Source organism: Falco punctatus (assembly GCF_963210335.1).
Source record: "Falco punctatus genome assembly, chromosome: 8".
Classification (NCBI taxonomy): Eukaryota; Metazoa; Chordata; class Aves; order Falconiformes; family Falconidae; genus Falco; species Falco punctatus.
This window is the reverse complement of record NC_137588.1, coordinates 57,336,746-57,350,364: the sequence shown is the minus strand read 5'-3', so window position 1 is coordinate 57,350,364 and position 13,619 is coordinate 57,336,746. Positions and strand designations below refer to the sequence as shown.

Here is a 13,619-nt window from a genome sequence, read left to right as displayed (position 1 = left end):
AAAACATTTTTTTCAAACATGTGATGCGTAGTTTCTACAGTTCCTAAGGTCTCAAGAGGATGGTGCCAGACTTTTCACTGGTGCCCAGTAAAAGGACAAGGGGCAACGGGCACAAACCGAAGCACAAGAAGTTCCGTCTGAATTATGAGGGAAGACTTCCTTCCTCTGAGGGTGACAGCACCGGAACAAGCTCCCCAGAGAGGCTGTGGAGCCCTCTGTGGAGATACTCAAAATGTGATCCTGTGCAACCTGCTCTAGATGAACCTGCTTTAGCAGAAGGTTGGGCTTGCTGACCTCCAGAGGTCCCTTCCAACCCTGACCATTCTGTGATTTTATACCTTAAATTTCTGATTTTACTGTTTATCTTCGTATACACAATACTAAACAGCAAAGAATTACTTTTAAAATGCATGGGGGAGATTCATCTCCCATTGAATTCTCCTATGCAGGAGCTTTACCTACACTTTCCAAGTGCATGGAGAAAGTTATGCTGGAAAGAAAAATACCACCCTGATGCCCTGTGTCTGTTGTCTCTCAAAATTGCCACAAGATCACAACGTAAAGTCACTGTTCCTCGCTTGTGTATGAAAGGGATTCTATGATGTGGCTGCCCTTACAAAAAGACTGTCTTTTTTAAAAACCACAATGCCTCTTCTGAAAGCTTACCTTTAAATTGTCTGGAAATTCTGCTAGTTTCTGCTTCGCTTTTAGAAGCTGCTTGGTTAGCTCAGGGAGTGTAATTGGTTGCTTTACTTCATCTTTACTGTCAAGAAAAGAGCAGGTGTCATGAGTAACTGTTTGGCTTAAATGATGGCATAGCTTCCTGTGCAGGGAGCACAGGAGAGAGCGGGACAGGTGTTCTGTGCTTTAGCTCCTTCTTGCCAAAGTCCCAAATAATTGCTCAACAAAGAGACAGACCTCTTAGGTCCTTTTCATTATCCTCCCCTTTTCAAGCTGCCCTGTTTATTCACTGTAAGAACACACCTTGTGTTTCACAAAGTTATTCAGCTGTAGGAAGTTTATGCACATGGTAGACAGTTGTATTTTGAAGTGTCCCTGGGGTGACAAGCTTGAGATTAGAGGCAATGTGAGTGAAACAAGAAATTTGCTGCAAACATACACAAAAAAAGTAACACTTTTCAATCAATTCATTTATGTTCTAAGGCTTACCAATTCAACTGGGTGCTGTCAGAGCATGGTTTGTCTGACTCCGTCTCTGAACTCTGCTGCAGGTTGCTTTCCTGGGTGTTTCCATTTGTGTTTTCCTGGAGATTGTTCCTCTGCTGCTGATGCTGGCAGATCATATCTGCTAAAATCTGCTGGACCTCAGCTATATCTCTCTGGGTATTCTGTAAAGCAGCGATCTCTTCTGAAAGAAGCACTTTGCAGCCATTCAGCTTTGACTGTATGTCTACCAAATCAACCGAGCTAGTTTTTGAGTCACTTTCCGTCTCACACCTGTGAACTTCAGTTGTATTCTGGAGGTTTTCATCCGTCTCAACCACCATTTGATCAGGAGTTTCTTCAGGGGAGGAGTGACCTGAAATGCAGCTCTTCTCAGGAACTGTCTGCTCACTGGGACACAGCACAGGATCCAAACCAGCCTTCTGGATCACAAGGGAGTCATTGGATAGATTCCACCACAGGTCATACAGCAGTCCATAAGCCACAAAGCCCTCTAAACTTCTGCAAGCATCCACGCTCTGAGAATTTGTGCTGTCCAGTTTGTGTCTCAGGTTATTACAGCCTAATAACGAAGAAAGGATTACAAATAGTTTATAGAGCTTTCAAAGAAAAAGACCAGATCTGGTAAATGAACAGCTATCCTGGAGACCCAAACCAGAGATTTACTTAAATGCCAGCAGAGTGGTGCAGGAAGCAGGAAAGAAGAGGCAGACACCTCTGGCATCTTTTTAAACACAATACTCTGTTCTAGCTAGCATGGCATTGCACGTCCTCGTCATCTACAGCAAACTTCCTTGGCCGCAAGCTGTATGTGAAGATATTCACATGATCAAAAGCTGCAAAATACTCTGCATACTCTAAAAGAGAATGAAGGGAAGGGCAGGTTGGAATGATATACGAGATGAAAACAGCTTTCCAACATCCCCATCTCCCTTAAAGGACAGAATTTGCTCAGTTTCCAACATCACACACACCAACTGACACTGCTGAGCTTCCTTCCACAGTGGGGAATTCTGATCACCCAACGGCCAGACTGCACGGGTTTCCACATACATGTGCATGTCTTGCTCCTTCCAAACATTATTATGCCCGGTAATATTAACGGACACAAGGTGTGTCACATCTGTTAGTGCCAGGAGATACACAGGAAGAGACTTACCTTCAGGAAGGATGATACTGCAGATCTCTTGCATCAGAGTGAAATTACCAGCATCATAACTGCGGGTCACAGCTCCAAGAATACTTTTCACTGCCTCATTCCAGGTAGCAGTATGATAGCTCAGGGCAGCAAGGGTCAGGTCATGGGAGATATGGAAAAGCACCTACAGGAAGCACCAGAGAGCACAATTAATAGTTTTACTACAAAGTACGAGCTTGTGATCATTGCGGAAGAGCCCAGAGACAAAGCAATTTTAACTATAATGCAATTTACATGGCTTCCTTCACTCAGGAGACAGAAGTAATGTAGAAGTGCTCCAACTGTAAAATCAGCAGCTGTGCTTGCATGTGTCCTGCTAAACAGATGACAAGAAGGAGCATGCCAAAGGTCATTGACTCACTGCAGTCAGAGGGGAGAGCTGCAAGAGCACTAGTCTATGAACAGACCTGAACGCAGGATATTCTAACAACAGTAGCTGTGCCTCTCCTAACAGCTTGACACAACCCCCTGAATCAGCGCTGAGACTACTTAGCTATGCCAGTCCCTCTCACCCAGCCAGCACATCTCAATGATCTCAGTGCTCATGACTGACGCTGTAGGTCAGTTCTTACCCTGCACAGAAACAAACTGGTGGCTACGCAACTTCTCCCAGCTGCCTGTCATCTACTTCTCCCAGACGATAGCCTCATCCTGCAGCAGGCTGCAAACATCAGTCCCCTGGGAATCGCTGGCACAACACCACAAAGCGCCTGCGTTTTACTGCATATGCCATAGTTAAGGCTCAGTGTGTGTATCAGACCTAAATCCATTTACCTGCTTTGGGTGTGTGTTGCTGGTAGAAGGAGGATGCTCGATACTGTGCAGCTGCTCGCATGCACTTGTGATTTGTTCAGTGGTGTCCATGCCCAGTACCTTCTGCCACACTTCTGTCACCATGTCAAAAAACGAGGCCTCTCTGTTCAGCTCCCAGCTGTGATAACAGGGAGGCACAGGGCTCTTTCGGTCACGGGGGTTTCTTTCACTAAGGCACTTGCAAAGGAGTTCATTGAGGCAGAAAACAAGTCTTTGTCCCTTTAACAAGAAAACAAGAGTATTGAGCTGCTGATGAAAGAGAAGCAATCCCTTACTGACCATACCAGCTAGACAAATGTAAGAACATCACGGCTAGTAGCAGCTTGTTGGTGACAGACTGTTTCACAACTGCAGCGACCAAAGAACAATGTTGATAGACTCAGAGACTCTAAGGTCAGAATGAAACCTCAGAACAAGCTAAGCTAGCCTTCTGCTTTTTAGTCTGCAAGAAAATGAATTACTGGATTAAGCTTCCAGCAGATGGGCTTACAGTTAGCTCCGTTGTCCCTTTCATGTAAAGAGTGAATACTTTCCTTCACTTCTTTCCTCTTATGATCTGTATTACGTACTTAAAAAAAAAATCCCAGTTTTCACAACTACCTGTCATAACTAACAAGCTTAAAGCCTGCGTGCCTCCCTACCGTGGGCCCTTTGCCTCTGCAGAGGCACATGCTTTTTCTAGAAATTTATTGCAGTTATTCTGTGAAAAACAGTTTGAGGCAAAACTAGCTCAAAGGATTACTTACTAGTAACATAAGTGGTGCCAAGTTAATCAAGTTAATCTGGAGAAAGAGATAATGCTAAAGAAAGCAGAAAGAAACAACCAGACTCACAAATAAAGTTTTATGTTGCTGAAGGACTTCCTGAGCTCCCACCCAGTTCCTGGATAACAGCATGTCTTGGGCACATCTGAAAGACAAAGTTGCTGACAACTCCTCCTCCCCAGATACCAGCGCAAGCTCAGCAGCAGTTCTAAGGGATGCCGCATCTCCCTTTTTTGCCAACACCTTAACTGCATCATAGGGTGAGGAAGCCCCCAAATAACTGGAAAGAGATAAAAACAAGTCAACTTGATTAGTATGAAAATACCATTTTAAAATTGTATTACAATACAGCAGGACAAACATATAAATGAAGATAAATCTGTATTTTCCACAGGTTCTCAGAGCTCTTATCACTTTGCCTTACCAAAGTTTACTATAGACATAAGGCGCACCTGATCCAGTGCAAAGCTACAAAGGGAAAAGTCACACAGCCTGATAACCTGGACTAAAACCTCTGGTGGTGTGCACACTGTGCTTGGCTTGGATGAGAAACACAAATACATAGATGGAAGTGACAAAGGTTGTATGCGGTAGTTTATCCCTACTGCATTTCTCTGGAACCTTTTCACAAGCGTGAACACTTTCAAAAATGCCAAAACTGAAACCAGTGTCAAGCAGAGGACACTATTCCAGCCAAAATATTTGAAGCATTATTAGTAATTTTGGTAGTCACAAATCTGAAACACTCTAGCTGGAGGAAGATAACCCATCAGGTTTATTAGGATATTGGCTAAGGCCTCAAGAAACGAAAGATGAACTGTTGCACCGCACATTTCCAGCGGAGAAGTTGAAAACATCACAGTCTTTTCATATACATCCTAATCTTAGTCTTGCTAGACTAGTTTTTCAAAGACTTCTAGTAATGTCTGTAGAAAGAAATGGCTCTACTGTAGTATGGCATTTAGACCATCTGCTCTGAAGTGCCCTCTGGAGCTGCTTTGAGACCAGGCTCAGAAAGCACCTTAGGCAAATAATGGCCAGACCAGTTAACAGATTTCAACTGCTACAAAACCAAGAACCTTCTTTGTTTTGGGCATGGAACCAATTCTGTCTTCTTCCCAGGAAAACTCACCATTTGGCGGCCATGGAGTAATGACCATCTTTCTCTAACAAAGCTGCCCAACTGTTGTAGAGATCCTTCAGAATCGGGTCTTCTGGACGCAACCTGGCCTTGGCAATTACAATTGCTTCCCTAACGCAAGAGAAACCAGTTAGAAAAGTTTATTGACTGTGTACAAAAAGTGAACCAAAATGTCAAATCTACCCCACTAAAAAAAAAAAAAAAGCAGCAAATCCTAAGCATAAATATACAGTAACCTGTAAAAGTTGTTCACTTTCAGGAGGTCGACAGCCTCATACACTTTGTGGATGGACAGGAGATGGGAGGCAGCCTTCACATACTGCTCCTGAAAACACAGCTGCTTTGCAAAGGCTTCTACTGTCCAAACCCAGGCCTGATAGCCAACTGCAAAAGAGAAGGCAAGACAATTGGAGGCAAAGTTTTAAAACTGGAAGAATTTCTGTGGGATGACATCATCACTGGTTTCTTTAACATCCACCTCTTCTCTGCCCCAAATTAAGTTTCTTGTTTCTTAACTATCCTAATACAAGTCAACAAAACAGGGCAAAGCTAGGGCTTGAACGCGACTGTAGAACTTCACTACCAGTAAAATAATGTTAAAAAGCATATTTAAGCCAACAGCAAGCTGGAAGGACTGGTACATACTGTAAAGAACCAACCTTGTGCTTGGAAGGATGGGTCTGCTCCTTCAGGAAATCCCAAAGGAAACCACTCTGTTTCCTGCTGTCCCAGCCTAAGGGCACTTGTGGAAGCATCCAGGTCTTTATCATCAATAGAATATGTTTTGTGTTTGATTTTTGTTATCAGGCAGTTAAAGAAGCAATTTCCTTCTAGTTTGGGACAACCAGGAATTTCCAACCCAGAATAATCAGAATGAGGCTACCCTTGGGAGCTAATTCTATCTGCTTATATGTTGTTACAAGAACGAACATACCCATGGGTGAGATTGCTACCAGCTGGTCTGTTAGCTCTCCCCTCTCAGCAGCTGCCTGGAGGACACCCTTCATATCTCCTTTCCACAACATGAGCTGCTGAAAGAGCTCTGGATGCCCATTCTCCAAGTGATGTTTTCCTGTTGGAAGCAAACACACTTCCTATCAGCATGCATGCGACAGAATTATTTGCCATAGTAAAATAACTTGGCAAAAGTGAGATTATTCAAAATTGAGGTGCTTCAGGTTTGCATCAGAAAGACATAAAAACTATTTGGGTAAAATAGGTCTTTTCACACAGACCTGCATTCTTAATCCTACATTTTAATCCATAGTAAAGAAAATTCAAACATTTTTCCCCCATTTGTTTTCTCCTTGAATGTAACAGTTACAATGAACATATCGTCAAAGTGGATTCATTATTCCACTTACCTTCCATATCAATCATCTTGTGCACAGAAGCCCTGTCTGTGAACAGCCCCAAGTGGATTTGATCCTTGAGGTCAGAAGACACATCGTCATTATTATCTAAATCAGATAAAAAGAACAAAGATTTAAGATTTGGTACAACACTGGGAACTGGGACCTGCCAAGTCACTGTACCACTGCAGTATCCTCAACTGTTGGCAAATACTTGTCTTCTACTTTTTTTCCTTTACACAGGATATATATGTATATAGGATAGTATAGCAGATTTAATAATTTGAAGATCAACAAATTAGATTAGGAGGACCAGGTTTGTGCAGAACATTTATTCTAAATCAAACCTAGCTTTGCATGCTCTAAGGAACAATACTGTGAGAATATAAACATCTCCCTCATGGCTTATTGTCTCCTGCCCATATTATATATATCTGAAGGTGAAAAACACTGCACATATGCAGACAATTCTACCCTATCTCCTCAACATAGGAGCCTACTCAAAACCTGTCTGGAGTGGCTACACAGTACTGAAACTCTGCAAGAGAAGTTAGATAAGAGACCGCAACTAGTCACACAATTTGATAAGAGTAAAGATTTTAGAAAAAGTAAAGCCTAGTGGTCAAAGTTAAGTCCTTGGGCACATGCTTCTGAATGCTTTAGAGCACCTGCCCTCTAAGTATTTTAGTTTTACAGCGATACCTTTGGTTTTCAGACATGTAGCCAGCCTCAGGCAGTCCTGATGCAATTCATCTTTTGATCTGTGATCCATGAGCGTGCTGAAGGGTAGAATAGAACGAGGCTTCCTCTTCTTCAGAGAGGCATCAGAGGCTGAAAAATCAGACACATTTCAGTTGCTGCTGCACAATCACAGCAGAACTCTCCACTGTATTCTAAAACCTCCTCTTCCTCACACAGGAAAACAAAACAGATGCTCAAGTGCCACATACACGTCTATTATGACAACTTTTACTTTTGAATACTGATCACTTTGCCTATTTTTCTGCCCATCTTGCCTGAAATGAAACTAGCAACTAAAAGGCAGTATCTGTGCCCACATTAGACAACTACTCAATTGACCTGACAAGCAGGGCAAATAAAAGCAGCAGCAACTTAAAACATTTAAAAGATTTTACAAGCACGTTCTGCCTTCTCTGGCACTTATTTGGTGTCACATTTGGAAGGGAAGCTGCAGCCAAACACAAGCCTAGAATGAGGAACTCTGCCTTGATGTAGGACTGTTAAAAGTCCCTACAACATACTAACTTGGTTTCTCTTTAGGTGGATCCTTTTTCACAGGAGTGGCTTTCTGGGTCACAAAAGGCTTTGGCAAACTGAACGAAGAATAATCGTATGCAGATGAAGATGTATCCTTGGACACTGTGGAGTTAAGCAACAAAAAAACAGAAAAAGAATGTATGGAAAAGCCCATAGCAGAATACTTGACATGTTCACGTTCTATTACATTGATTTCAGAAATATACAGAAACCAAACTTTGCTTTGTCATATAACTGTATATTTTCAGGGAATGGAAATACTAAGAAAACATTACAGGACTCTCAGAATGATAAACAAGATGTCAACAGACACTAACGAAGGTCTACCAGTAGTGTAAGATTTATCACTGCAAGGCAATACTGATCAAAAAGTACATTGTTTCAGGCCAAAGACAGCAACTTTGTTAGGCCAGAATCTTCTTATTTAAAGACAGTCAGTCCCAAACTAGATTAGAAAATTATGAAAGGCATTCCAGAACTGCATTTCCTTCGAGTGGACTATTTCAATAGAACTATTATAAGAAAATCTGCATGAAAATACCAAACTTGGTGAAGCTCTGAGGGCTAAACAGTCTGGTAACTATTGAACTAAGACGATTTGATTATTACCAGTCATGGGGACTTCAGCAGGCAACTCTGCCTCCCGAGCTTCTTTTTCTCCTTCATGGTCCGACACTCCATTTTCCTCTAGCAACATTTCCTTCACACTTTCATCTCCATTCATAACATCACTTAGATCCTGTTTGGCTGGACTCTTTCCTGTAGGCTTTTTCTTCTTCTTGGCTTTGACTTTTGGTTGCATACTTCTTTTTTTCTCTAATTCTATACTCTTTTTGCCTGTAAAAGGTTGCAAAAGTTACCCCGATACGATCTGTAGAGGTTTTTAGTGTATTAGCTGTCTGTCAAGATCAACATTTAGTTTCCAGATGCAGATACAACTCAATTTAAACCTAGACACAGTATATTCCTGAAGTAGCAGGAAGACTTGGAATTCTGTGTAAGAACTATTTCATACTATTTCAACCTGGCAACCCTCTATTTCCCAGCTCCAACATCATCTTCAGGAAAGGATCTTCTGTTTGAACATACTTACCCTGAGGAGGCTGTGTATGCTCCTGCTTTGAAATTTGCCATTTGTGAACAGAAAAATCATCTGCTCCTGTATAAATAGAATCTGAATCCACTGGTGACCACTGGACACTCAGCAGCCGGCCCTGGTGCCCTCGGTAGTTGCAGAGTGGCTCTTCCTTCATAACATCCCATACCTTATAAACAAGAAAGAAATCTGGTTACTCAGAAAGTCTCATCTTCCCCTAATACTCTGCATTTTCTCTCCAGTGAGTTGCATTTGTAGGAGCTTCTCTTTTTGGGGTGTTTACACATGTATTTCAAATACCGACACACAAATAAAGAGAAAATTCAGGGCTTCCTTTCTTTGTATGGATACATTTGCCTAACATTTCTCTTTTTAAGGATCCAAAAGTGCTAGTATGAAAATGGTAATGACTCAACTCAAATCAATTTGCAAGTCGCAAAAACATGCTGATACCTGCGTATCAGGTATCCAGAACCAGGAGATGATTACCAAGGGTAAGTTTGCAGTAATTCAGTAGTCTATCTTACAAAAGAAGCTTTACTGTTTAGTGAGCTTGGCTCCAAAACACTGCAGAATGGATGATTTGAAAAAAGAAATATGCTTCTGAGTGGCTGTAGAACAATACCTGTGCAGTGCCATCATAGCAAGCAGACACCAATCTTCCCTCGTGGTGGGGGCTCCAGGAAAGACTTGTGATTTTGGCTGTGTGCCCAGCCAGGGTTCGAAAAGGCTCTGTTATTGTCAAAGGACTTTCTGAAGTGCTCTCTGAAAGAAAAAAGAAAAGGTTCAAGTATGGCCAGCGAGACAAACTGGAAGTAAACCAAAACAAGATACCAAGACTTGAAATATAATCTGCAAACTGTTACCTATGACGCTTTTCAGATTATGCACGTAAATAGTGGCATTGACTGAGCCTGATGCTATCAAGTAACTCAGCTCTGGCTGGCTCCCATACTCATGATGCCAACGAATGGCGTTAATCAGTTTATGATGCTGCTGGATAGTGCAAAGCAACTTCAGGTTTGGTGCCTGAAATATTTCAATTGAGCTGAAATGCAAGAACAACAGTGTAAGAATTCCAGTAGTCAGTGAAACAGGAATTTTTTTGTTATCCTACATGAGCAGAATTACAGAACGTGAAACAGAGTAACTAAATGAGTTTTTCTTTTCTGGATTCAACACTAACCCTCATTTAGTACATCAGCAAAACTGCATTTCAACCACGAGCGGATCCTTGAAAAATAATTTAGTGTTGATGTGGATCCTCCATGCCAAGAGTGGCTAAACTGGTAACAGCAGGGAATGCTGTATTATCACAATTCAAATACACTGGCAGTGAAAAAAAAGAGAGAAAAGCCAGGGTAACAACAAGTACTTTTGCTTCACTACAGTGATTCTAGTCAAGGTCAGCACATACACCACCCTACCCTCGAAGGCGAAACATACCCATCTTCATTGCCAAGAGCCAAGAGTTTGCCATCGGGTTTCCAGCTGATCTCTGTACGCGCAGGCAGTTTGTGCTGTAGAAAGAAGACACAACTATTGCCAAAAATCCTTACATGTCTCTTGCATACATTCAGCTTAGCAAGACTGGCAACTAGACAGAGTTGCAGTTAAGCACAAAATGAAAGGCACAAAGGGGTCCATTGCTTTTGAAGCAGCAACTTAAACTTCAGCAATTAAAGGCTGAATGAACTGATGCAAGAACCAGTGATTATTTTTATCCATTTAGTGAAATGTCTCAAAGGAAGTTTGTCTGGATTCCAGTAGAACCTTGATGCTTGATCTCCTTATGCTCCTTGGAAAGCCTCAGACATTGCAGGCAAATTCTGTCATATTTCAAAGGAAATGAAAGTTTATTTGTAATTATTTCTATTCTTTCTAATTCAGATGAAAGCTACTTACAATTTAGATGCCTATAAATGATCGTTTCATTGCCTGAAACATTAGTCTCTTAACCCCCAGTAAGCCTTCTACTCAAGGAAGAAGCCAAAACCGAGTTGATATAAATTGATATAGCTTGACTGACTTCAGTCAACTTATGCTGTCTTAAAGCAACTGAAGATCTAACCCACTTCACTTATTTTGTACTTTCACCTAAGAAATGACTGAACTTGAGCGGCTGCTATGGTCAGTTATCACCTACCACTCTGCACTAGCTGCAGTGTAAATGGAAACAGACTCCTGCAAAATCATGACTGCCTTTATGGTAAAATTTATTTTAAAAAGAAAAAGTTAATGTTTGAAAACAAGAGACCTAGAGAAATCAAGGTAGTTAACTCATGCATGTCCACCATGTGATCTAAGCTATGACATTATCCAGGATATTACTTCAAGTGCTTTGAAACTGGAAAGCCCTGTATGATCTAACTATTTTAAACAGTGACACACAGCTTTCAAACCAGACCCGGCATTTCAATTTAACTTTTCTAGTTAAGTAAATTACACAGTAGAAAATTAAGTAACTGATGCCAGCAACAGATGTGCCATGTTGGCATTGGGGTGGGGGGGAAGACCCTTTTTCAGAGGCAAACGCACGATCTGTTTAAATAGTTTGAGTCAGTAGGTGTCTTTGAAGTTCATTGGTGGAGATGGTGGGTTTCAGATTTTTTATGTATTACAGACACATCATGAAGGCAAAATCACAGATCCACAAATACAAGGCCATAGAAACTATGACACGGTTACCACAAATCCATAAAACCCCCTCAGAATCATACTCACTTTGATTGAATTCGTGTCTCTGATGACTTTGTTGATGTCATTTGCCTCTCCGTTAAGCTTCCAGGGGTTGTGCTGAAAAACAATACCTTCTCCAGCACAACTATATAACGTTGCAGAGGGTTCTTCACCTTCTTCTCCTATCCAACAGAGAATAAAAACTAAATATATGTTCACCAGTCTTCCCAGAAGTAATCGCTTCCACTGTAAATCAAAACATTATTTTAAAAGGCTATATACATACTTTAATTGCCTGTGATGCGGCAGCAAGAAATTCTCACAATACAATCCTCAGAAAGGACCTCTCATTTCTACTAACAGATCTCTCCACAGCACAATCACCACAAGCATTAAAATCCCCTTTAAAGTTTGGCAGTTCAAGTTGTGTAAGAAGAGCTAATGGAGCTGTTCTGTTTAGTTCAAATGGTAGAAATACTCTTCTGGAGCTAAGGGGCCCATATCTGATCCGCTGCAGTTACTGCAGGAAGCCCATGCAGACAGTTAGTGGTCTGCAATACTCTGAAGTAAGCACAGAGGTGTGGTATGCCACTCCCACCTATTTCCTGAAGCAACCAGAACTCAAAACCAGGAGATTGTTTTGCTCCCTTGCAAAGTCATTAACAATTCGTCAAGCAGAACGCATTCTTAGCTGCAAGGATTGCTACCAAGCAAATAGGGCTCCTTTTCCTAAGAAGGGAGAGCGTACCAACCTCATGGCACCTGTGTGCACTGCATGGGTGTTCTACTTGAGCTGGAAGACTCACCAGAAGACAGAGGTGGAGTTGGAGGCCCCCAGGCTAATGTGTATACAGTCTTCTTGTGGTAAGTACTGGAGATCTGAGGTGGCTTATTCTTAGCACTGGGCAGGAAGAAAAGGAAGCAGGGGCAGTCAGATTTCAGCAGAGAAATAAAAGAAGAAAGAAAAAAAAAATCAAGGCAACATATTTCCAGCTGTGAAAACAGACACCAAGTGCTTTAACATACTAAAGCCACGGCTCAACCAGGCCTTCTTTAACACCTCCTGTAGGGACACTACTAAAATCGTAACTGCCCTGATGACCTTCATCACCATGTTGCTCTTCATTCTGTGAAAATGTCTTCCTGGCTAAAGTTTTCCTTGACCGATGTCCAGGTGATCTCTAGTCATGCAATTTTAAGTGTATCTTAAGTAAAGATTATCTTAGAAGCTGACAGACATAATGGAGAGATTAAAAGATGCACTGAAAATCCAACTGTTTGACTAATTTTAATTTAATCCTACTCTTGTCTAACAGTAAAGATATACCTCGGGAAAGACCACACCACCTATGCATGGTAACATACCAGGATCTGACACTGATGAATTTGAAAGCTACTTTCCTACCTGCTGGAGAAGGTGTCATATATGCCAACTTTTCCATCGTCTGTTCCAAAAGCCAAGCAGCCTTCCTTAGTTGGATGCCAGGATAACTGCAAGCAAAACAGAGAGAGCGCCACAATGACACAAACTACAGACACCTTATTTCCAAGTAACAAACAAAAAGGAAAAAATTGAAACGGATGAGCAAGCACCATCCCTTACACCCACTCTTCCAACAACAGCCACTTGACTTGATCTCTCTGCTATGAGTATTAAAGTCTCTCCCCCAAACAGCTAGTGGTGTAAGATAAAAGGAACTAGAATTAAAATTGCTGAACTGCTATTTGACATCTACATTACAAAACAGAAATGGAGAATATGGTAGGGTGGTGAGAAAACTTTTGATGTGAACAAGAATAACTACCATGTTTTACTGCTGCCAGCAATTTTACCAGGTTAACTTGAGGTTAAACCCAAACGACATCCACGTTGGCTTTTGTGTCAAACTTCCTAGCAGAGCAAGGGCAGCCACGGATGAAGCAAGGAGGGATCACAAAGCAGGATAAAAGTGGAAAAGTAATGTAACAGCTAGCTAGACTTCAGCTGATTTTCACTAGATTTAATGCAAGCAACTAGGGTTGTAAAAAGGGCTAAAAATTCATTGCCAGATTCTAAATGCATTGTGTATCAAAAGAATCAAGTACAAAAGGAAGAGCCTGGCTTTATATTTAG

General features: G+C 41.5%; 1 protein-coding gene across 2 annotated transcripts in view; it reads right to left on the bottom strand.

Annotated features, from left to right (window-relative positions):
* Positions 1 to 13,619, bottom strand: part of GEMIN5 (gem nuclear organelle associated protein 5) — an 18,534-nt gene that overhangs the window by 849 nt on the left and 4,066 nt on the right. For both annotated transcript variants that reach the window (XM_080398145.1, XM_080398146.1), the window contains exons 9-27: positions 12,912 to 12,997; positions 12,313 to 12,407; positions 11,552 to 11,688; positions 10,274 to 10,347; positions 9,694 to 9,875; positions 9,453 to 9,592; positions 8,825 to 8,996; positions 8,341 to 8,568; positions 7,720 to 7,833; positions 7,156 to 7,284; positions 6,466 to 6,561; positions 6,036 to 6,173; positions 5,338 to 5,485; positions 5,093 to 5,212; positions 4,030 to 4,240; positions 3,158 to 3,415; positions 2,345 to 2,507; positions 1,171 to 1,747; positions 667 to 763 (exon numbers count right to left, since the gene is read on the bottom strand). In XM_080398145.1, coding sequence (XP_080254271.1) covers positions 667 to 763; positions 1,171 to 1,747; positions 2,345 to 2,507; positions 3,158 to 3,415; positions 4,030 to 4,240; positions 5,093 to 5,212; positions 5,338 to 5,485; positions 6,036 to 6,173; positions 6,466 to 6,561; positions 7,156 to 7,284; positions 7,720 to 7,833; positions 8,341 to 8,568; positions 8,825 to 8,996; positions 9,453 to 9,592; positions 9,694 to 9,875; positions 10,274 to 10,347; positions 11,552 to 11,688; positions 12,313 to 12,407; positions 12,912 to 12,997 — 3,165 coding nt within the window. The remainder of the gene's footprint in view (positions 1 to 666; positions 764 to 1,170; positions 1,748 to 2,344; positions 2,508 to 3,157; positions 3,416 to 4,029; positions 4,241 to 5,092; positions 5,213 to 5,337; positions 5,486 to 6,035; positions 6,174 to 6,465; positions 6,562 to 7,155; positions 7,285 to 7,719; positions 7,834 to 8,340; positions 8,569 to 8,824; positions 8,997 to 9,452; positions 9,593 to 9,693; positions 9,876 to 10,273; positions 10,348 to 11,551; positions 11,689 to 12,312; positions 12,408 to 12,911; positions 12,998 to 13,619) is intronic.